Source organism: Camelus ferus, chromosome 5 (genome assembly GCF_009834535.1).
Source record: "Camelus ferus isolate YT-003-E chromosome 5, BCGSAC_Cfer_1.0, whole genome shotgun sequence".
Taxonomy (NCBI): domain Eukaryota; kingdom Metazoa; phylum Chordata; class Mammalia; order Artiodactyla; family Camelidae; genus Camelus; species Camelus ferus.
In genome coordinates, this window is record NC_045700.1 from 66,811,270 (window position 1) to 66,835,848 (window position 24,579).

The 24,579-nt window shown below is 34.2% G+C and overlaps 1 protein-coding gene across 2 annotated transcripts in view; it reads left to right on the forward strand.

Annotated features, from left to right (window-relative positions):
- NDUFS1 (NADH:ubiquinone oxidoreductase core subunit S1) overlaps positions 1–23,938 on the forward strand; it is a 28,401-nt gene extending 4,463 nt beyond the window's left edge. For both annotated transcript variants that reach the window (XM_006194259.3, XM_014567310.2), the window contains exons 4-19: positions 1,820–1,927; positions 2,621–2,697; positions 3,341–3,422; positions 3,514–3,644; positions 4,272–4,457; positions 6,461–6,595; positions 7,272–7,386; positions 8,142–8,287; positions 8,630–8,758; positions 12,240–12,369; positions 14,481–14,641; positions 17,777–17,931; positions 19,284–19,459; positions 20,021–20,155; positions 20,254–20,326; positions 21,511–23,938. In XM_006194259.3, the coding sequence (XP_006194321.1) occupies positions 1,820–1,927; positions 2,621–2,697; positions 3,341–3,422; positions 3,514–3,644; positions 4,272–4,457; positions 6,461–6,595; positions 7,272–7,386; positions 8,142–8,287; positions 8,630–8,758; positions 12,240–12,369; positions 14,481–14,641; positions 17,777–17,931; positions 19,284–19,459; positions 20,021–20,155; positions 20,254–20,326; positions 21,511–21,602 (2,031 nt within the window). In that variant the 3' untranslated portion in view covers positions 21,603–23,938. The remainder of the gene's footprint in view (positions 1–1,819; positions 1,928–2,620; positions 2,698–3,340; positions 3,423–3,513; positions 3,645–4,271; positions 4,458–6,460; positions 6,596–7,271; positions 7,387–8,141; positions 8,288–8,629; positions 8,759–12,239; positions 12,370–14,480; positions 14,642–17,776; positions 17,932–19,283; positions 19,460–20,020; positions 20,156–20,253; positions 20,327–21,510) is intronic.
- Positions 23,939–24,579: the final 641 nt, after the last annotated feature.

Here is a 24,579-nt window from a genome sequence, read left to right on the forward strand (position 1 = left end):
AATAAGCTGTCATTTATCCGTTTCTGACTTTCTTAGTGAAGTGTGGCAGTTCTTTTGTTTTACTTCTGCCTTACAAATAAATACCTATTTAAAAATTTTACTTTACCTAAATATTATTAGTTAACATAGGTAAGTTCGAGGAAGAGGTAACCTTTGTTTGTTGTGAGCCTTTTGATGCTTTTCACTTTTACATAACCTTTCTATTTTTAGTAATATTTCTAAGAATGTGTCCTACAAAGCAGGTAAATGGTTCTTAAATTCGTGCTCTAAATATTTACTTTCTCCAAATTCCCCCAGAACTGACAAAATTGGTCATGGAAGTAATACTTCATTTCATCTGTAAATTACTATAGCACTAAATGCTCTTTATTCATTTTAGGAGTAATTTCTAGACTATCTGCCAGGTGTAGACATGTAAACAATAAAAGTATCATATAACAAAAATATATTCAAGGTCCACTGGAGAATATTTTGGCATGTATAGGAGGTGATAGAAAGAGATGTCAGAAACATTTCAGGTAATCCCTGAGGCGATTTGAAAGGATAGGTAGGTGTTTATATGTGGACAAGGAAGCTTCAAGTAATTTGGTATTGATGGAACATAAGGTATATGTAGAAAGGGAGATAATAGGTAATTGGGTTATTCTGGTAGAGGTTGAGTCATGAAAGAAGATACATATAATGTTAAAGAGCTTGTAGTTTGACCCATCAGGAGTTTTCATGGCTATTAAGCAGGATGACAGTGACTGTAGAGGATGATGGTTTGGAGGATAGTAAGATTAGAGTGAGAGACAAAGAGTGTATCTTGCAATAGCGGAGTAGGAAATAAAAAGGCCTAAAATGGTGGCAGTGGGAATGAAAACAAGAGGGTATATTCAAGGGAGAATGAGATATAGACAGGCCTTAATGATGAAGAGCAGAGGAGTTTTTGTGATTCCTGGTGGTGGTAGCTTATTTGGGGATGTATAGTAGAAATTTTTAACTGTCTATGGAGCTTACTCATGCAAATACCTATTTAAAGCTTGGAGAAGTGGAGGACTGTCAGGGCTGCAGATGAAGGTTTGAGTGTAATCATCATATGTAATGTGAGCTAGTGTGAGGGCTGGGACAGTTGGCCCACTGCATCTAGCGCATAGAAAGACTCGATACATTTTTGCTAAGTAGTTAAAATATTGAAAATTGATGGCTGAGCTTTAGAATGAAGGCTCAGGATGGAAGAACTAATTCTACAGGAAATTTAAATACATGTATAGGCTCAGAGAAGAAGCAAGAATAATTGGTAGAGCAGAACTAATCTCCCTCACTAGGCAAATGGGAACTGGGAAAAGAGCTTCAGTCAGCAGTGGGAGTGAGAGACCTGGGTGGGATATATGGAGCCAAAGATAGAACCAGATCATAGCCAGCCAGATGGTATGAAATGCAATCTAATTCAAAGAAAGAGAGCTAGTCAAGGAGAAAGTCCAGGTATGAAACCACTGGGATATAGTTTGAAGGGGAAGTCTTTGTGGACAGTAGTTCAGAGTAGAAATGGGGAGTTAAGCCTTCAGCACAGTCTTTATCCAGTGTCTTCCACACAAGGTGTAGGCTTAGTGAGGATCTTTAGAGAGGTAGCTTCAGAGTGGACGGGGTTTGGAATCAAGAGCAAAGAACAGGAGGGAAATCTCTTTGGGGATGAAGTAAGAATGAAGATACCGATATTTATAGATAGGCAGGAGATGGCCTCATGTTGGATTCTTTGTTTGTGTTTCCTTTTTCCTGTGTTTAGACAAGGATAAGTTCAGGTTATTCTATAGCAAAAATTTTTAACTTTGTCTTCTAGGCTTGTGAGAAGGTTGGCATGCAGATCCCTCGATTCTGTTATCATGAAAGGTTGTCAGTTGCCGGAAACTGCAGGATGTGCCTTGTTGAAATTGAGAAAGCGCCTAAGGTACTTGATATCTAAAATTCCACACCATGCTGTAGAAGGTAGAAAACTTTAAATCTTGCAGCAAACTTTATTTAGAATCAATTTTGTGGTAGTGGAGAATCTAGTCCTGTTTACTTCTATCTGTAAATTAATTCTTTGTGTGATTGATTCTCTCATTTCAAAACTGGAAACACATCAGTGAAAGTGCTTTGTAAATGCTGCAAGTGCCATATAATTGTAACACTTAGAAATTAAAGGGGGCTTCTTGGAGTGGTCAGTATTTCCACATGACTATATAACACACAACTAGGATGTGGAGTTGCCAGGCAGCACATTAGAAGTGATTATGCTGTGCCATTTTCACTAGACAATAGGGTTGCAGTGAAGAGGTTCACATTCAGTTTTATTGTTTTGGCTCTTGCAGTTCTAATTCAATAGTGCCTGCTAATCAAAACACGGTTATTTGATGTTCTGTTTCAGAGTCTCTTAGGAAAAAATTGCATTGATTATTAGAATAAAATTAAGAGGATATCTTATTTGTTTCTAAGAGAAATGTAAAATGCCAGATTATCATATTATAAATATGAAAACTAAGAAGTTCAGTCTTCAGAAATACTCTGTTCTTTCCTTGTTTTCAAATGTATAATGTTTTTATATTTTGGATTACTTAATTACAAATAAATACAAATACAGATTTTTGCATTGAAATTCCAGGTTGTAGCTGCTTGTGCCATGCCAGTAATGAAAGGTTGGAATATCCTGACAAACTCAGAGAAATCTAAGAAAGCCAGGTACTTTATTGTTAACTCAGCATAATGACTTCTAAGAGCAGAAATGGCACATTTCAGGAAGTAGACCCTCCCATAGATGAGAAATTCGGTATCAAAACTGTGAACAAGTTTGGATGTTTGGCTTCTAGGAGCAGTGGAAGTGAGTACACAGTAAAGGAGGTAAAGTCAGGTGTTTGTGGCTTTGAGCCTAGATTGGTATCAGCGTTAAAATTCCATGTTTAAAACCTTGCTCAATTTGTGATGAACAGTGAGTCTGGGGCTTATTGAACTGAGTTTATTGCAGTGATATTGTACTGTACTATACTGGCTGTGGTTGGGCTTGTTTTTGCTTTGCATTTGTGTTTTTGTTTTAAATTAATGTGAATGTTTTCTGAGGACCATTCAGCAACTTTTGGTAACTCTGTATTGTTAAAAGTCATAATTTTTTAGATTCTCTAATGATACTTTATTCTAGACTCCTATAAACATTTTTTAGATTACGTATTTAATGCTAATGATAGTTACATTGGCATTTCTGTAATAAATGTAAAGTAAATACTATTTGAGAGCATACATCTGTGATGGTTATTTAAATAACTTATATGTAAACCATTTTGAATGCCAGCGATTGACATCATTTTATATATTATAATTTTCCATACAGAGAAGGTGTGATGGAGTTCTTATTAGCAAATCACCCATTGGACTGTCCTATTTGTGACCAAGGAGGTGAATGTGATTTGCAGGTATGTAGTCTAAGTTTGTAAATCTTCTTGGTTGTCTCAAGTTCTAATTTTGATAGCAAAATTAGATTAATGCTTTCATAATCTACTTAAGGATCAGTCCATGATGTTTGGAAGTGATAGGAGCCGATTTTTAGAGGGGAAACGTGCTGTGGAGGACAAGAACATTGGGCCATTGGTAAAAACCATTATGACTAGATGTATACAGTGTACTCGCTGCATCAGGTAATTTTTTTTCCTTGTCTCTTCTGGAATGTCATACGTATACTTATTTAATAGTCACAAAATTTGGTGGAATAACGACACTGGAAAGGAGGGCAACTTCTATTTTTTTTATTTTTATTTTTGAGGGGGGAGGTAATTAGGTTTATTCATTTACTTATTAATTTTTTTTAGAGGAGGTAGTGGGGATTGAACTCAGGATCTCATGCATGCTAAGCATGTGCTCTACCACTTGAGCTACACCCTCTCCCCAGATGGCAGCTTTTATTGGTGGGAGAAGAGGAATGTTGTTTTCAGTTGTTTCTTGCATAAGCCAATAAAATGAATAAGTTTCCACTTTTGCTTAATATCAACTTTAGTTGGATTTAAAAATCAAAATGTACAAGCATTAACTGTGGTAACTTGCTGAGCTATACTCATGATTTGTGCAGTTTTCCGTATGTGTATTATACTTCAAATTAAATGCAAACATTTATTGAATAATTTTTTTATTCAGGGACTATGTTCACCATTGAAAATATATTTGTATCTTTTAAGTGTTTTGAAAATCATTATCTCTTGGTGGTAATGATAGGAAAGGAGGTCATTTTGCTGGGTTTGACCATTTGATGGTACATTTTTATCTTGCAGATTTGCAAGTGAGATTGCAGGAGTAGATGATTTGGGAACAACAGGCAGAGGAAATGATATGCAGGTTGGCACATACATTGAAAAGATGTTCATGTCTGAACTTTCTGGAAATATCATTGACATATGCCCTGTAGGTGCCCTGACCTCTAAGCCCTATGCCTTTACCGCCCGGCCTTGGGAAACAAGGTATTCATCATTGTTGTATTTTTTGTCCTTTATTTCACTACTATTCAAAAAAAAATTAAGGTTCATTTTCCTCCTGAGTTCTGATTGTTTTGGTGTGCTAAGTTTTTGATTGCTGTAAGTAAAACCCTTTTAATGGAAGATAAGTTGTTAGGTTGAAGGATAGGATGAACCTGTTCAAATTACTGTGGTTTTCTTGGAAATTAACTCCAAAGTACTTAACCACAAAATTGTTTTATTCACTTGTACTTCCACGGAGTAAGATTGTCCTGATTTTTAAAAATTTATAGTTTCCTCTCATTGTATTTTAAATTTTTAACCATGTATACATACCATACTTTATTTAATCAGTTTCTATTAATAGACATTTAGTTTATTTTTTTTATAATTACAAATCTATGGTAAACATGATTATTTATACATTTTCTTAGATATCTCTGATTCTTCTGATTAAACCAAGAAATGTAATAGTCACAATAAATTTGAATATTTTTAAGGTTCTAGAAACGTATCACATCAAATTGCGCTCCAATTTTAAACTTCTATCAGAGTATATGGGAGTATCTTAAAATTGAAGACTTTAAACCATGTATTTATGTATACAAAAGGTTTCAGGGGTTGAGTGCAGGGGGGGAGAGAGTACATAACTGAAATGTTTACGCAGAAAGTTTTTTCTCCTCTCTTGAGGCTTCTATAATGCATGTGTTGCTACACTTAAGTGTTGTGCCACAGGTGTCTGAGATTCTATTCATTTTTCTTAATTTTTTCTCTTTGCTTTTCAAATTGGATAAATTCTGTTGATCTGTTGTCAGGTTTATTCCTTCTTTTATTTGCCATCTCAAATCTGCTATTCAGCCCCAGTAGTGAATTTTTTATTAGTCACACTTTCCAACTTCAGAATTTCTGTTTGGTTCTTTTTTATAATTTGCATATCCTTATGAGAATCTCTACTTATTGATTCATGGTTTCATATTTCTCTTTAATATTTAAACTTGGTTTTCCTTAGTTTTTAAAATATATTTCAATACTCTTGTTTTTATTTTTAAGCAGGGCTTCTTAGGGGTTGCTTCTGTGTCTGTATCACTTAGTAGTCAGATACTCAGAATCCTTGAGCCAATAAAGTTTCCATCCCCTGCCTGTTAATCTATGTGGATAGAAATGCATATTCAAAGTTCAGGCTGTTTTCAAGTCTGCCCAGCTTGTACTTTGCATGGGCCTTTTCATCTCTGTGTTGTTAAGGAGTGTGTGAACAGCGTGGGCTCTCTCTAGTCTCAGTTGGCATTATGTGCAGCCTCCCCTAGGAATGCTTGCCCTGACTGCAGCCTCAAACCAGTAGACCGTTGGCTTTCCTCAGCTCAGTGACCTCCAGGATATCACTTTCACAGACAACTTTCCCCATTTCTCCAAATTGAGTGACTCTTTGTCTGCAGTAAAGACACTCCTATCATCAGAGCTTGCCCCATCCTGGCAGAACCTCCAGTTCAAGGTGGTGTGAAAGGGGATAAGAATAGTCTCAAGCCAGAACAGCACTGATTTCCTCTGTTCTTACTCGAAGTTTAGCAGTTTTTCCACACATAAAAGCTTCTTGTGATGTTGTATATATACTTTTGGTAGCTCTCCAAAGAACTGAGTTGGTTACTTTTGTCAGTTTTGCCTAGCTTTATTTTTGCTTTTGGTGGGGAGGATTTGTCAAGCTCCTTAACTAGCCATATGCAGAAATCCTACCCCTCTTATTATTTATTTTGATACTCAGATTATCCCAGATTTGGCTATTTGGTGCCCTTCCAGTTGGCTTCTGTATTAGATAATAGTTTTAAAGATTTTATTTTTGCATTATGATCTATTCAGATATGAGAGTATAAATCACAATTCCTCTAAGTTCCATTATTTTTAGAAATTCAGAAAGGAAAGTAATTGCAGAATTTGTTGGTTTTGGTAAACTGGTAACAAATTTTTTCCTTATTCTCAAAAGCAATATAGTAAATATATGTGTTTTATTTTCTTAGAAAGACAGAATCCATTGATGTGATGGATGCAGTTGGAAGTAATATTGTGGTCAGCACAAGAACTGGAGAGGTGATGAGGATTTTGCCAAGGATGCACGAGGACATCAATGAAGAATGGATCTCTGATAAAACCAGGTACATGCCATATTGTTTCCTTTAAGTTTTGCAATTGACTTAAAGAAACTTTTATAATTATCTTTATTTTAAAGAGCTATATTTTATATTTGCAAGTTAATGAATATAGACTATTGATATCTGTACTGTTTATATAGAGAATTGGACAAAATTGACATTAATAGCCCTGTGTGTATCACTGGCTTTCATAGTAATTTTGAGAAGTACCTTTTTTCCTCCCAGATGGAGAAGTTGAAATAAATTAAGGTACTTAATCTATTTCAGTTTGTCTCTGTCTCATTGGAGAACAGAAGCTAAATATAAGTCACAGTTGGCACAACATAATTTTGATGAAATATCTAGAGATGCTCAAGTTTTATAAATAAAAATGGTTTGGCTTTCTTAGCTACCAATTTTTTTGTGTGTTACAACAATTTTAAGATTATTCAATTAACTGAAAATTATAAGAACTCAAACTTTATAGGTGGTATTATAGTTTTAGGTGATACTCATAAAATATTTATTAGTTAAACTCCCCAAAAAACCTGGAATAATTATTTGTGTCCAAGTATTTATTATTCTAATTAACACTTGAACCAATCCTGTATTTAAATAACATTTCTTTTAGATTTTAAAGTTCAAAGTTATGGTTGCCTCTTCAGCAGCATTCACAAATGATGTAATTTCTGTTATCTAGATTTGCCTATGATGGGCTAAAACGTCAAAGACTTACCGAGCCGATGGTCAGAAATGAAAAGGGGCTTTTAACGTATACCACCTGGGAGGATGCGCTCTCTCGTGTAGCTGGAATGGTAAAAGATTGAAATATAGAATAAATATATTTGTGATTTCCAAGGGACATCTTTGTAATGAAGAGGGGATGTGTTTGTCTTCACTTCTTTCCTCTTGCCAAGATTACCTTCCATTTAACCAACATTTATGGAGAACTGCATGCCAGATGTCATGCTAGATGTAGGGATATAAAGACCTCTAGTACATGGTTCCGGCCTCCCACAATCTTGTAGTAGGAATAGATGCATAATTAGGCAGTTATTGTATGCTATTTTGATGGTTGTGCAGCAAATGATACATGCGAGAGCACACTGGAGGGATGCCTAACCAGGGCTAGCATGTTATCTAGGTAAGGTGACTCCTTAGACAAAGGCTAAGCATGAATACAGGCTTACCAGAGCAGAAATGAGGGGAATGGCTTTCTGGTCATAGAAAAACAATATCCATAAAGGGTTTAAAGGAATGACAGATACTTCAGAAGAAGTTGTATTTAATTATAGCTCCACAGTTTTCATCCTTCAGACATCATTTTGAGGCCCCTTTGTTCCCAATTTAAAACAAACAGCTTTATTCCAAGCTGATGTTATTAGCCTTGGCCCCACATACACTTCTGCTTTTCACTTTTAGATTAATGGTGCAAAACTTTTTAGTCAGATGTTTGTTGCTTTTTTTGAACTTGAAAATGACTGCATTACTGTTTTGTTTTCTGAACAATTCATTGTGGTCTTTTGCTCAGTGAAGGTTTCTTGATGATACCCTTTTCATCCATTTTTAGTTGCAGAGTTTTCAAGGCAGTGATGTGGCAGCAGTTGCAGGTGGCTTGGTGGATGCTGAAGCCCTGGTAGCTCTCAAAGATTTACTTAATAGAGTGGACTCTGACACCCTGTGCACTGAAGAGGTCTTCCCCACTGCAGGAGCTGGGTGAGAAATTTGAAGCTAGAATCTAGGCTTTCTTTCTTTTATTTCCCCTGTTACAAGTTGTGTTTAAACCAACACATCTATAGCATCTATGATTTATATGTGATAACTGGGATACTCCAACATTCCTGCTACTTTATTTTCACATATAGAACAAAGTCAAACCAGGACCTGTTACAGAATTCAATTATTAATAAGTATCTGAACCTTCGATGTAAGTTAAGGATACTTCATAAAACTTTTTTGTCTGGAGTGCCATGGGTTTGATGACATAAGAATATTTCATAGATTGTCGGTGTGCATTAGTTTTAAAGTAAAATTGCATTTTGTATTTTGTGTTTGTAGAACGGATCTGCGTTCCAATTACCTTCTTAATACTACAATTGCTGGTGTGGAAGAGGCAGATGTTGTCCTTTTGGTTGGTACAAATCCACGTTTTGAGGCACCACTATTTAATGCTAGAATTCGAAAAAGGTTAGTAATAATATTCAGGGTTTTAAAAACATTTATATAATAGTTTGTTTCATATATGAAAAGTGACCATTTTAGCTGATTTCATAATAGTGTTAGTGGGAGTGAAACTCCAAAAGATAACTGGAGGCCAATTTCTAACAGGTCCGTTCCCTCCTCCTCCCCCTGCTGATCTTTTTATTTTATCTTTTTAGTTTGAAGTAATTTAAGGTACTTAAAATGATCTTTGTATACCCATTTATTGTATAATGTTCACCCAAGTGAACCAATTTTAATATTCTATTTTTTTTTCTCCATGTGTGAATATAATCTTTTGAAAGTAGGTTTGTAGGTATGATGTCCTTTTTCTCCCACACTAAATACTTCTGTGTGAATTTCCTAAGAATTTTCTTAAGACACATTCTCTGTTTAAGAATATAATTCTCTACTTAATCAAGAATTTAGTATTGATACAATGTTACTATCTAGTTCATAGTTTATATTCTGATTTTTCTGTCTCTCTTTTATAATTTTTTCCTGCTGAGGATCCAGTCTGGAGTTACACATTGCTGTTAGTGTCATGACTATTCAGTCTCATTTTTTGACATTTTTTTGAAAAGTATAGGGCCAGTTATTTTGTAGAATGCCTCTCCATCTTTTTATATCCTAGATACTTATGAATAGGTCAACCATAGTATTTATTGTCTAAAATAGGATACTGTTGAGAGTAAAAGGAGGAGTTGTTAATTACTCTAGGATAACAGGTAAAACCCACCACTGTCTCAGACAAACCAAGAATATATGATCACTGCATTTATAACTATTTTTGGAGGCCCTGGATCCATACTTCCCTACCAAAGAGAATAGATATGAATGATGCGGTCTATTTTTATGAACTTTATTTAAATGGCCAAATGGATAGTGAAATAATTGACTTTGCTATGTAAATATGGCAAAATAAAGACTATAGATCATTTATTCTAAAATTAATGTCTTTGTTTATAGCTAGCTTAGAGTTAGGATTCTTACACAGCAAATGAATTCATTGTACAGGCTTACCTCATTTTGTTGTGCTTTGCTTTATCGTACTTTGCAGATACTGCTTTTTTCAAATTTAAAGTTTATGGTAGCCCTGCGTTGAGTAAGTCTATCATCACCATTTTCCAACAGTATTTGTCTACTTTTTGTCTCTGTGTCATATTTTGGTCATTCTCACAGTATTGTAAACTTGTTTATTATTAAATTTGTCGTGGTGATCTGTGACCAGTGATCTTTGATATTATTATTGTAATTATTTGGGGACACCACAAACCATACCCACATAAGATGGTGAATTTAATTAATAAATGTTGGTGTATTCTAGCTGCTTTGCCAACTGGTTGTTCCCCATCTCTCTTCCTCTTCTTGGGTCTCCCTATTCCCTGAGACAAAGAAATACTGAAAGTAGTCCAATTAATGACCTACGATGGCTTCTAAATGTTCAAGTGTTTGAGATAGGCCAAAAGCTAGGCCTCTAGTGCCAAATGGTTAGCCGAGTTGTGAGTGCAAAGGAAAAGTTCTTGAAGGAACTTAAAAGTGCTATTCCATTGAGCACATGAATGGTAAGAGCAGAACAGCCTTATTGCTGATACAGAGAAAGTTTTAGTGGTCTGGATAGAAGATCAGACTGGCCAAAACATTCCCTTAAGCTAAAGCCTAATCCAGAGCAAGGCCCTAACTCTTTACTTCTGAAGGCTGAGGAAGGTGAGGAAGCTGCAGAAGAAAAGTTTGAAGCTAGCAGAAGTTGGTCATGAGGTTTAAGGAAAGAAGCTGTCTTCATAACATAAGAGCACAAGATGAAGCAGCAAGTGCTGATGTAGAAGCTGCAGCAAGTTATCCAGAAGATCTAGCTCAGATAATGAGGGTGGCTACGCTAAACAACAGATTTTCAATGTAAATAAAACAGCCTTATATTGGAAAAAGACGCTATCTAGGACTTTCATAGCTAGAGAGATGTCAGTGCCTGGCTTCAGAGTTTCAAAGGACAGGCTGTTAGGAGCTAATACACCTGGTGACTTTTAAGTTGAAGCCACTGTTCAGCTTGCCATTCTGAAAATCCTAGGGCCCTTAAGAATTATACTAAATCTACTCTAACTCTGCTCAATAAATGAAACAGCAAAGCTTGGGTGACTGCACATTTGTTCAGAAAAAAAGATTCCTTTCAGAGTATTACTGCTAATTGACAATTGGACCTGATCACTCAAGACATCTGATGGAGATGTACAATGAGATTAATGTTGTTTTGTGCCTGGTAACACAACAGCAGTTCTGCAGCTCATAGATTAAGGAGCAATTTTGGTTTTTAAGACTTACTATTTAAGAAATATATTTCTTAAGGCTATAGCTGCCATAGTGATTCCACTAATGGATCTGGGCAAAGTAAATTGAAAACCTTCTGGAAAGAATTCACCATTCTAGATGCCATTAAGCAAATTCATGATTCTGGGAAGAGGTTAAGATAATCAGCATTAACAGGAATTTGAAAGAAGTTGATTTCAACCCTCATGGGTGACTTTGAGGGACTCAAGATTTTAGTGGAGGAAGTTACTGCAGATGTGGAAATAGCAAGAGAACTAGAATTAGAAGTGGATCCTGAAGATGTGAGTGAATTGCTGCGATCTCAATGGTAACACTTTAATGGGTGAGGAGTTAATTCTGATGGGTAAGCAGAGAAAGTGATTTTTTGAGATGGAGTCTACTATCTTTACAGAATCCTGTAAAAAATTGTTGAAATGACAATAGAGAATTTAGAATATTACATTAATTTAGTTGATAAAGCGGCGGCAGGATTTGAGAGGATTGACTCCAATTTTGAAAAAAATTTCTATGGTAGGTAGCATGCCATCATACATCACTGCATGCTAGAGATTTGTTCGTGAAAGGAGGAGTTAATTGACTCAGCAGACTTCATTAGTGTCTTATTTTAAGACATTGCTGCAGCCACCCCAGCCTTCAGCAGCCACCACCCTGATTATTCAACAGCCATAAACATCGAGGCAAGACCCTCCACCAGCAAAAAGATTTCAACTCACTCAAGATTCAGGTTATGGTTAGCATTTTTTTAGCAGTAAAGTATTTTTTATTGAAGATATGTATATATATATATAAATTTTTTTACTGTAATACTTTTGTACATTTAATTAGACTGCAGTGTAGTGTACACATAACTTACATATGCACTGGGAAACCAAAAACTTCATGGGACTTCCTTTATTGTGATACTCACTTCGTTGGTGGTGGTCTGGGACCGAACCCACAATATCTCCAAGGTATGCCTGTGTTTTTAAAATACTTTATTTTGAAAGGTACATAGTAAATTATATCTTTTAAAGTTGAATGTTCTGGAAGTGCTTTTGTGCTTTTTTAACATTTTGTAATTTAAATAGATGTAGCACTTAGCATTGATAAGACTGGTAACTATGCTAACTTAGTGATTTAGCTCTAAAAACTGTTGTTTTTATTTCAGCTGGCTTCACAATGACTTACAAGTGGCCCTTATAGGCAGCCCGGTGGATCTCACTTACAGATATGACCATCTGGGAGATTCTCCCAAAATTCTTCAAGACATTGCTTCGGGTAGCCATCCATTCAGCCAGGTGCTGAATATGTATCTACTCTTGTTGATTTTCAAGTGTTGTTTTTAAATTTTATTGTTTTTACAGGAACAATATGTGATTACTGTTGGAAAAAAAAACCCAGCAATATAGGAAATAATATGTAAGAAAAATAAAAATTATCGAAAATCCCACCACCTCCAAACGAATATTGGTGAAACCTCATAGTCACCTCTCTATTCATATATAGGGCAAGATGGATGAATAGATAAGTAAACAAGAATGAAATCATGCTGTACATTTTTATTTATCAGAGTTTAATTTTACTTGAAGTTAATCAGAAAAGAAAATGAAGTGAAACTGGAAGAATTGAACTTCAAATTTCAGTGAAATCTTTCTTTACAGCAAGGAGTATTATTCCTAAAAGAAATTTCACCAGTTCTTTTACATGACTTTTTTATTACTGAGTTCTTTATTTACATTCATTTCATTGCTGTCTGGAGTTCAGAGTTTTTGGTTATTTTTTTTTTTCCCAAGAAGGATTTTCCTTGAGTTCTTTCTTTCTTGAGAATGTCTGTTTTATTACTGAAGAGAGCCTTGGCAGGGCTTTATAGGGTTGTATTTTTTTTTCCCTCTGAACTGCCTTTTATTCCTCTGGAGAAGCCTGTTGTCAACCATATTCTCCCCAGCCCTGTCCTATTGCTTTTTTGTTGTTGTCTAGATACTTTTTTTTTTTAATACTTGCTGCTTTATCCTTGACATTTAGTAACTTCATTGGACTATATCTTAATAATAGTGGTTCTCTACTATTTTTTTATGGGACGATGCATCTTTCAGTCTTAACAATTCAGGGTGCTTTTTGTTTTAGGATTTGTGTGTGTGTGTGTGTGTGTGGTGGTGGGCTGGTGATTGCTTAAAAAAAACTTAAAGGGTTTCTTTTTCTTATGTAACAGTGATTTCTGATAGTAGGCAGTTGTCCAAGGATGTCACCAAGGCAGGAGCCTGACTTCCTGCTTTGCCATTCTCAGTGCCCTTGTTCACTCACGTGTGTTTGTGGTTTGTGTGTGAGCCTCTCCTCGTGCTTCCAAGGTGGTTGCTCCACTTACAGCTTCAGGTGTAGGGAAGAAGAAAGTCAAGTGTGCAGGGACAAAGCAGCCAAACCCATCTCCTTCGTTTGTCAGTTTTGAGTACCATCATTGTGATTATAATGATCAAAAGTATTTTTTAAAACTTTATTGAAAAGAATCCCTCTTCTCTCTCCAGTTCACGTCCCCATGCCCCAGAAGGTGATGAGCGTTCTTCAGGAGAGTTTTCTTATGTAATAGATTTACATGTATTTTCTACTAATGAGTTCTGTTCTCCTTGTTAAGAACTCTGAACAGTGCAAATACTGAATCCCCTTTTCTATCTTATCTGTCTTTTTTCCTTTATTACATGTATATTATCTTCCATCTACTCTCTGTGTCCCAAGGAGGGAGGAGAAGATAGGGAAAACAGTGATCACTAGATCACAATGCAGAATACCTAAAACTTCCAGGGCTTTGCTTTGACCATAGTGACTACCTGAATACCTAAAACAGACAGGGAATACACCCCAAGTGCAAGAAACTGCAGATACTGGGGAGGATGGAAAAATTAGAAGTAAAGCTGTAGACTAATAACAGCTCACTGTCCTGCCATCTTCTGTGTCATTCTTCAATAAATAGCTGGCTTCAACCAAAGACTCAGCATAAGAATTATACCTAGATACTACAAAGAGGAGAAGGACATACATACAACCAGATTTACTCAAACATCTTGCTAGTGCTGTGAAAAGGCTAAACAAGTACCAGATAAAATAGATTTTCAAAAAGTAAGCTCTGGAAATGAAAACCTGAGCCAAACATCCTTTGGTCAGAATGACTACAGTTAGGTCCCAGAAAAAAAACTGAGGAATGTCTGTGTAGATGTTCAGATGATACTGTGTGTAATAGGAGAAACCCTGCTCAAGTACCATGTCTATTGTATATCCTTAAGTTGACTAGCAAATCAAGACATTCATGTTAGAACTAATACTTGGGACAACGTATTGTAGATGCAAATTTGGTTAGATTTAATTTATTTTTAATGTTTTTTAAATCAGAAGTTTTTTTTTTTTTTTTTTTCTTCAATAGATCCTAAAGGAAGCTAAAAAACCAATGGTAGTCCTAGGCAGTGCTGCACTCCAAAGAAATGATGGAGCAGCAATTCTTGCAGCTGTTTCCAACATTGCCCAAAAGATTCGGATGAGTAGTGGTGTTACTGGTGACTGGAAAGTAATGAATATCCTTCATAGGTATGTTGAGTAATTGTTTTATATTCTGTGATTTTCTGTATATGTGATCCTATTACACCATCACATTTAGATTTACGATCTTATTATTTAGTAATATTATCTTAGTAACAGATGTGAAATAGAAAGCTTTATTTGTGTGAGAAGAACCCAAGATAATAAATAATATTAAAATTATTCAAATAGCAGTAAATGCTGAGAAAATTTTGAAAATCTATCATATTAATATACCTTGGATCAAAAATTGAAACAAGTCTTCTGACTTTAAGGGATAAAAATGTAAGCTAACATGAGAATTCATCTGAAGTGAAGTTTTTCTCTGACAATATTAATAATGCAGCTTTATTTTTGGAAAGAGAAGAAATTATATGAAAATAAAAGTTACCCGTAGTCCACGTCTGTAGATAATTATTGTTATTCTTGTGAACTTTTCTTCTGGAGTTTTCTTGTGTGAGTATAAATATTTTTTTAGTTATATAGTTGAAATCATACTGTGAATAGTTTTGTATTTCGCAGGATAAACGCTTCTAAGGCCTTTTTTAAAAAACATTTCTGAGGTTTTTAATGCATATTTCCAACTTGCTCTAGAAAGGTTGTACCAATTTTACATTAGTGAATGAGTTTCCCATTTTACATAATTCTTTCTACCCTAAGTATGATTTTTCAAATCTTCAAATTTGTTTAAGGCTTAAAACTAAACACTTTTAAGTATGATAGGGACTTTTTTTCATTTAAAAGTGTTTGAATGCATTTTTAGACATTAATTGCTGTGTTACATTTCCCCTCTTGTTTTAATTTGGCATTATAAATCAGCATGTGAACATTTTTAAAAGGTTATTTATATTGGCCACCTCTAGATCCTTTCTAGCCACAATTTTTAGAATAGAAAGGAGACTGGGTATTTTCTTGTTTTTATTCACTTGTGAGTCCATGTCTTTATTAATGTAGTTTTTTGAGTTTTTTTTCATTTGTTTATTTTTCTGAATGGGTGTTTAATAACTTAAAAAAAAAATTCCTGAATGTCTAACAATTTCTTTCTGGTTCCTTCTCTTAGATGACCACTTGGCTAGATACAAAGATCACAAACTTTTTGCCTTTAATACTTAGTATTTTTTTCACCCTTTTCTTTCACTATTTTAGAGAGGATATCATCTGATTTGAGTTTTGTCTCTAATGATAACCTGATTTTATATATGTATGTGTTTTGGTCTGCCTGCCCACTCTTTGGATTCCTTATTTTTTTTGTGAGGTGGTTATTTATTTAAGTGGAGGTACTGGGGATTAAACCCAGGACCTTGTGCATGCTAAGCACGTATTCTACCACCGAGCTATACCCTCCCCCACTCATTTTTTATGTTAAAAAATTCTACCAGAATATAACTGGTGACATTCATTTGACCTTACCTTTGCCTCAAAATATAAAACTCCATTTTCAAAATGAAATTTTTGATTTGCTTTTTCTTTCGAGTTCAGAAAAAGCCAGTTGGTTTACTTTTACATTGTTATTTGCTCTTGTGCAAAAGTGTCTATTTGTTACACATTGGTTGGCCCTTTAAATTTTCATCTCTTATCTTTTCTCTCATAATTTTTCTCATTTTTTGTCTGTATTTAGGGAGAATTTCTTATATTCTATCATTTGTGAGTTTTCATTACAGTGAGCACTGACACCATTGTGATTTTTAATTGATTAACCTTGTTTTTTGGGGTTTTTAAATTTTTTTTCATTTCATTCTTACCACAAGATTTCCTCTTTATAAAAATTCACTGTAGTTTATTAAGACATATCTTTTAATGCTTGTTGAGGACCTGAAACTTATATTTTAAAACCTTTTCTTTATTTCTTATAGTAAGTCTATTTCAGAGTAAAGCATATTTTCTAACTCTTAGAGACTCTTTTAATTGGTTCTGTAGTTTTTTGTGTTGTCTACTGATCATTCTCGTCGAGACAATCTTAGACTTACACTCAGTTTGTTTTCCAAGGTGAGGTGGGCTCTGTCATAAATTAGTGTGAGTCTCTGCCCACATCTTTAAGAGACAGCAAGGCTTAGAATGAGGGAAATTAAGAAAAAAATACTATGTAGGTGGAGCGATAGGGAGAGCTAAATTTTAAAATTGAACTTGGGAAAGTGTGCTTTCTCTAACTTTGTTCTTTTTTAAGACAGGTTTGGTTATCCTGGTGGGTCCTTTACAGTCCATATGAATTTTAGGATTAGCTTGTCAGTTTCCACAAAAGATTCAACTGTGATTTTTGATAGGGATTGCATTAAATCTATAGATCAATTTGGGGATTATTGTCATTTTAACAATACTAAGTCTTCCAATCCATGAACGTAAGATGTCTGTCCATTTGTTATTGCATTTAATTTCCTTTGGAGTTGTTTTGTAACTTTCAACAAATCTTGCACCTCTTTTGTTAAGTTTTTTCAAAGGATTTTATTCTTTTGATGTCCAATTAGAGAGTTTGACAGAGCAGCAGCATCTAGTGTGAATTTGTTTGACCTGCCCTCTTCTCTTACCAAATAGGTAAAAGCTTCATGCACAGTAGACCCTCGCAATGACTGCTTTTCCTATAAAGAAAGTTAATGGTAGCAGAGTAGACCAAAGACTCCCAAGTGTTCAAAGGATAGTTATTTGAGACCTCTTTTTTAAAAGATTATTATCTGCTTATAATAGTAATGTATTTTCATTGAAAAATATCCATAAGGACATACATCAGTATACTAATTAGAGTTCTGTGAATTAGTTTTATGAGTGGTATTTAAATTTTTCCCTTTTGGTTTTCAGAATCATCTAATTTTTTCTAATGACTGTGTTTGGCTTTATCAAGTCTTACTGTATTGAATAAAAATCAATTTAAGACAGTTGCAGTTGGCATAAAGTTTACAAAATTATTCCAGTAAGTATTATTTCATGAAGAGACAGTGTCCTAAGCATCTTGTTTCTTTGTTTGCCATTCTCAAAACAGTAAAAGACTGCTGTTTCTGGTTTTGACATCTATTTTAAATGGGTAGGAAAGATGAGGGAAGATTTTTGACAGCATTAAATAGAAAAGAGACTAGGTATCATTTCAGGAATCTCTTTAATTTTTTTCTAATGAGAACACAGCAAGGTTACTAAAAATCCATAATTGTTTTACAGAATCGCAAGCCAGGTAGCTGCTTTGGACCTTGGCTATAAACCTGGGGTGGAAGCAATTCGGAAGAACCCTCCCAAAGTACTGTTTCTTCTGGGAGCAGATGGAGGTTGTATCACTCGACAGGATTTGCCAAAGGACTGTTTCATTATTTATCAAGGTTAGTACCTTTTATGACACTAAAAACCAAAGAGAATAGTACATTGTGTATATTAAAAACTACTGCGGTATATTTAGTTGATTGAATATTTTCCGTTTCCCACACACCCCCCAAGTTTTTTAAATGGTTATTAAATTTTTTATAGATATTTAAATGTTTTAAATTTTATATTTAAAAATTGGTTTTATTAGTTACATAGTTGATATTGCTCTTAAGAATTATTACCTGGTGTTATTTAATAACGAAAAATTAGAGGAAACCTAAATGTCCCCAGAATAGTAATATAAATTATGAAATATTATATAGTATTACATCCAGCTTTTCAAAGAATATTTAGTGTTATTATGATTAAGGGAAAGCACTTTTATGTAAACAATGTAAAAGTCAAAAAATCATGAGTCTTGTGTTATAGGACATTTAATGAATTGTATTTAACAGTACTCCTTTGGCTTTTTGTGTTTAACTCATTTTCTCAAACTCTCATTCATTGTAAATGTAATCAAGTTTCCTTGGAATAAATGGAGTCCAGAGTATTCCTGGATATTTTACAGAGAAAAATATGTAACTTTGCACTTTATTTTATACATAAGCACTATAAATTTATAATAGGCTTTTTATTGCCATGGGACATAAAAAGCATTGTGTAACAATATTTCTTATCTTTAGTATAAGGTTAGACCAAAATGCATAAACTAAAATCTTATGCTAGTTCTATCCAGAGATAATCATTGGTGATAGCTTAGGTATGTGTGTTTTGTACATATTTCTGTTCATATGAACACGTGTGTACAAATGAGATCAAACTTTGTATGTTCTATAGCTTTCTTTCACTTAGGTTTCTTTTTTCTTCCAACACGCTTGTTAAACTTTTAATGAGCAGGTATTCTTTCAGTATACTATTTTCTGTACTCTCCTGTTTATGCCCTTTTAAGTATTATTACTGTCATATTCCTGTTCTCCACTTTTTGTTTCTCTACCATTTCAGTTTACTTTACCAAATTTCACTAACATACATCTGAGCATTTCCACTTCGTAATCATCAAAAGAAATAATATACCTAGTTGCCCATTATATGTGATGTATGATATTATATATATTTATGTATTTGCAAAAATTAATCTGGGAAGACACATACCAAAGGCTTTAACAGTAGTTATCTTTGGGAAGGGAGTTTAACAAGGGCAAGGTGGACTGTAATTTTTATTACAAGTACTTCAGTGCTATAGTGTTTTAATTTTTAAAACACTTGTCATTGTAAAAATGGGACTTTAAAGGTTGTATACTATGCTCATGTATTACACCTAATCAGCTTTGTGCTCAAATGTGATTTACCGTTTTCCGTCTTTTCCCAGGACATCACGGTGATGTCGGAGCTCCTATAGCTGATGTCATTCTCCCCGGCGCTGCTTACACAGAGAAGTCTGCCACTTACGTCAACACTGAGGGCCGAGCTCAGCAGACTAAAGTAGCAGTGACACCTCCTGGCTTGGCAAGAGAAGACTGGAAAATTATAAGAGCCCTTTCTGAGGTACTCGTTCTTGGTGATGCTGCTAATGGGGTGTGTGACATGTCAGCTTGTCAGAATGATTTCAAAGTCAAGGAATGTGCAGGTCTGAGATTCAGATATGATTTGAATAATCTCTATAGAAAACACATCTTTAGAAAATGTGGATTTCAAGTTAGTGTTTTTATTTTTGACTTGTTTTTTCCCTAAAGAGACTTCTTCTAATTCTTTTTACTGTAAAAAGAAGCATTATGAGGTTTAAAATAATGGACAGTTGTCTGTAAACTGTATATATGATTAGTAGCAGGTTAGCACAGGCATTCAGTTTTAGCAAAGCATTTCTTTATTTCATAATCAGTCTGTTTTTTAAAAAATAAATTAGTAAGTAGTGACAGCTATTTATTAATTAGAAGAATTATTGATAGTAGTGTTCCCCACTTAACCACTTGCTTAGTGTCATACAAGTGGACACCAATATATTTTTCCATAGTACTGCATTATTTTACTGTAGCTGCAGTGATACATTATTTAAAATTTTTAAGTATTAATGCTTTATATCAATTTTTGGAACCTGTTATGTTACAGATTGCAGGAATGACTCTACCATATGATACTCTGGATCAAGTAAGGAACAGATTGGAAGAAGTCTCTCCTAATCTTGTTCGATATGATGATGTTGAAGGAGCTAATTATTTCCAACAAGCGAATGAGCTCTCCAAGGTAAATCTTGTGCATGTGCAGTTTTCATCATGATGTATCCACTGGTGTGACAGTACTAGTTTTCAATACTGTTACTGTTTTCTTACCTTTTTTTGCAGCTAGTGAACCAGCAGCTTCTTGCTGATCCACTTGTTCCACCTCAGCTAACAATAAAAGACTTCTACATGACAGGTATGCAGTTGTCAACATGACTGCCAGATGTGAAAGGTGGGAAGGAATAAGGTCGTCTAATTTAGCATTATGATTCCAGACTGTTAGTGCTAGTATTCGATATTTTTAATCTTAGAAGATTTTCAAATATCAGAACTAATAAAATTTCATATTTTCTGATTTTACTTTAATATCTTTCTGAAATGTAAGTAGAGTTTGAAAATCTAAGAAGAGTGAACAGATTTTAAATATAAAATTTTACTGTTACATGTAAAAATCTCTGTGTAGCAGTTTAGAAAGAATTTTCTAAGTGACAACTGTGAAGGTTTTTCTGAGAATTACAATAGAAGAATTTAAACACTAAAATGTGAAACATGTTAAATGGTGCTTCTGATGTAAATTGTTAAGACTGTTCTTAAGGAATACAGACTAATAAACTTGTTAACTGAAGGTTTTACAACACTTGATATAACATCTAGGTTATGAGGTAGTTAATAGATGATTTTAAATAATTTTCTGTTCTAAAAGCAGATAGGAGTATATTTTAAGTTTTTAATACAGTTTGTTTATACCTAAGATTATGTTTAATAGGTTTTTTAGTTATATTACGAAAGTTGTGTTCTTCATAGAATATATACCTAAGCCCACAAGGGCAGGAAGAGAGTCACTGTGATCCCACTTCCCAGAAATAACTACATTTATGTTTAACATTTTGGTCAGTCATCCAGGGATATAAGCATATATTAACTTATTTAAACTAAAAATGAGATTATTCGTTTACTTAGTGGGGGGCAGTTTAGCAGGTTTATTGAAGTGGAATTTACATACCATAAAATTCACCTATGAAGTGTACAGTTCATGGTTTTAGTATACTGTTTTGTAACCCTTTTCTTCAATAATGGTATATATGCACATTTTTTCCCTATCTTTAATACTTTTCTGTATTTTTACTGGTTGCATATTGGCAAATTTTATGGCTGCATAAAACTATTGAATCATTCCTAGGAGTACTTACTAAAAGCATTTAGCTAATAAAGGGCTTATCTTCTGAACTTATTGGTTGATCTTGCAGTATTTACATATAGTTACATAGAGTATTACAGTCTTTTTTTAGTTGTTCCTGAATGTGGACAACAGGAAAGTTTTACTATGTGCATTTTTTGAAGTTGTATTTTCAAAATGCACTTTTTCTTGATATCTTCCAGATTCGATTAGCAGAGCCTCACAGACAATGGCCAAATGTGTCAAAGCTGTCACAGAGGGTGCTCAGGCAGTAGAGGAACCATCCGTATGCTGAAATACCTACTGGGACCCAGTTTTGCTACGGTTGGTTAATGGACAGTTATGTTGGAGTGCTCTCTTAGAGGTATATCTCTTTAAAAAATAATCTGAATGATGTCATATTTAAGGTTCTACCATGTTTTATTTGAACACGATATTGCAATTATCAAAGAGCTTGAGATTTCAAAGCATTTATGTATTGTGTGTAAACCTTGTTAAACAGCTTAATAAACATTATACAGATGCTCTTTCATGTAAAGGCATTGACAATCTTTGTGACAAAAAAAGAAAATCCTTAAAATGTGAATTTTTATTTATCTTCATTGATGACTTACATTTGTAAAATGGATGAAATAAGAATAGCTTCCATTAGGGGCTTTTTGTTTTAAGTGCTAAAGAAAAGATTTATGTATTCTGTCAAGCTGGGTAAATAGAAAAAATATATATAATATAACCATACATCAGACATGTATCTTGGACAACTCTAATTAATAATAATCATAATAATGATAGCTAATGATTATTCAGGTTTTTTAATGTGCTAAGCACTCTGGTTTTACATACATTATCTTGTTTTGTCCTTGTTACATCCCTTTGAGGCAGTGTTATCTCATTTTACAGATGAAGAAACTGAAGCCCAGGGATATTGGGTGGATATTGGGATATTGCTGAAAGCCACGGCAAAAAAAAAAAGTCATAGAATCACGCCTGATTTTCTGACTTCAAAGCCTATTTGTTCTTAACTGCTGCACATAATTTCCTCCCATTAATACAGATTCCATAGGTTGTTACTTCTAAGAATTAGTATTGAGAAGCTTAATGGATAACACATTTTTCTGTTTTCTCTTGAATCTGTTTGTAATGTTGTGGTGATTTATGTGATTTTTTTTTTTTTTTTTGGATAATAGATTGCATACATATGCACCCTTGGAATGAGGGAGGTCTCAAGAGATATAATTTAGGTCCTCATCGATGTTCCATATTTATTATATTAATACCATCTGTAGTATTAAGCAACTAAATTATTCCAGGGATAGAAGACAAAACTAACAGCTTTCATAATTTTCAATTGTCAAAAAAAAATTAAAATTTTACACTTAATCTAGGAGATAATCTAATGCTATATTAAATGTTTTTCCAAATCTATGTTCAGAATCCTTTGTTTTGTAATTTTTACTCCTTTCTGCTTTCACTAAAGACTTAGCCCTGACTATAGATTACAATTTTACTGATATAACAGAGGGTAAGATTTTTTAGACTATAGTATGCCATCAGTACTTTGTCTTTAAAAATTGTACAAAATTTGTCACCTAACAGCTTTTTCAGAATCGTGTTATTTTATTCACTTCAGTGATATGTCATGTAGTTGTGTACTTTGCTTAAAGTACTTTGCTTAAAATTCTCAGTTGCCTGAAATTGTAAAAATTCTTGCTGAAAGTCTTTGAATTTAATACAAATGTCTTATCCCTCTCTGCCTTCTTTACCCCTTAGCACTGTTGCTGACCTCAAGGGGGCATATAATTTTAGTATGTATTTTACATAGTACTCTTCATTGAATGAGTATAGACTTCATAAGATTCTTGGTGAAGGAATAACTCATTCAAATGGAGAAAAGGTGATATATGACTAAGATGGTCCAGGATCCTAGGGCTGCCATCTAGGCAGCATGTGTTGAACTTGTAATTCTGTAAAGAAAACCTTGTCTGGGCTAAGTAGTACTCAGTAAGATGTGTTGATTTTTTTGTGAAGTAAAATGAAAGGCCATCGCAGGGGCACCTATTAGCCACTTAATGCTGAATATTAAGGTTATTGTGAGTGTAAACATTGAAGATGGTTGCCAGACTTTCCAAAGAAAAGCCCCAGATAGAAGAAAAATACATCTAGGTAAGAAGAGTAACGTTGCTGATGAAATTTTGATTCTAAGCAGTGAGGGAGTCAACAATGAGAAATCTGCAAAGGATCAAGGTCAAGTCATTTTGGGTTACGATGGCAATCCAGAAAGACTCTGGAATAATGATGCCATTCAGAGAGGACCTTCTGAATATGGCCATTAAAGCTTTAAGTACATTATGTCTAATTTTCACAAAAATTCTGCTATCAATTGGTATATAAGACCAAAAAAATATCAAATAACTTGCCCATTGTCACCCAGTTAGAGACTAAAAGCAAGAATGTTTAATTAAAGATACTTTTATTGACCCATTTTGCCTCTAATAAAAACCTTTTGAACCACTATAAAAACTGAATAGATGTACAGGAAAAATCTTAAAGCTTAAACTCCATACAGTATGCCCCCCCAATTTATTGTAAGTTTTATTATAGTGAATACATTAATAAAAGTACTATACCTTCTTAACAATACTCAGTGTACAATAATTTATTATTGTTTGTTGCTGAGTTGTTTAAACACCATTTCTTGCCAGGTCAGACAGATCTTGTTCAACTTTGGAAAAGTTACTTAGAAAAAATTAAGATTTGTTTCTTCATCTGTAACAAGGATAAAAATTGTAATAATTGTACTTACTCCTGCGTCATGGGGTTGTTATGAGGATTAAGGCAGAAAGCCTTTAAAACTTTCTTGGCCTATTTCCTGACACGTAGTAAATGCTCAATGTGTTTAATAACTGAGGACCGTCATCATAGGAAAATGTGTAATCAGAATTTTGCTGGTAGTTTCAGAAGGTTGCAACTAACCATCCAAGGGAGTCCTTGAAGTCCCCATGCTAAGTGAATCAAGTGAAAAAATCAGTTCCATTGATTGGGAGAGGGAAAGTCATGCCTAATATAACTTCTAGCTTATGTTTTCCTAAAGAAATGTATTTCTTTCCTAAGACTCAAAATAATTAAATGACTCATACAAGGTCAATCCAGTCAACAGAATACTACTACCACAAACCATCCACCAGGATTGTGAAAATTAATTTATTATGCAAAACTCTATGCGTATTTTGATGGAATTTTAACCAGTCACAGGAAGATTTACTGAGCCTGTT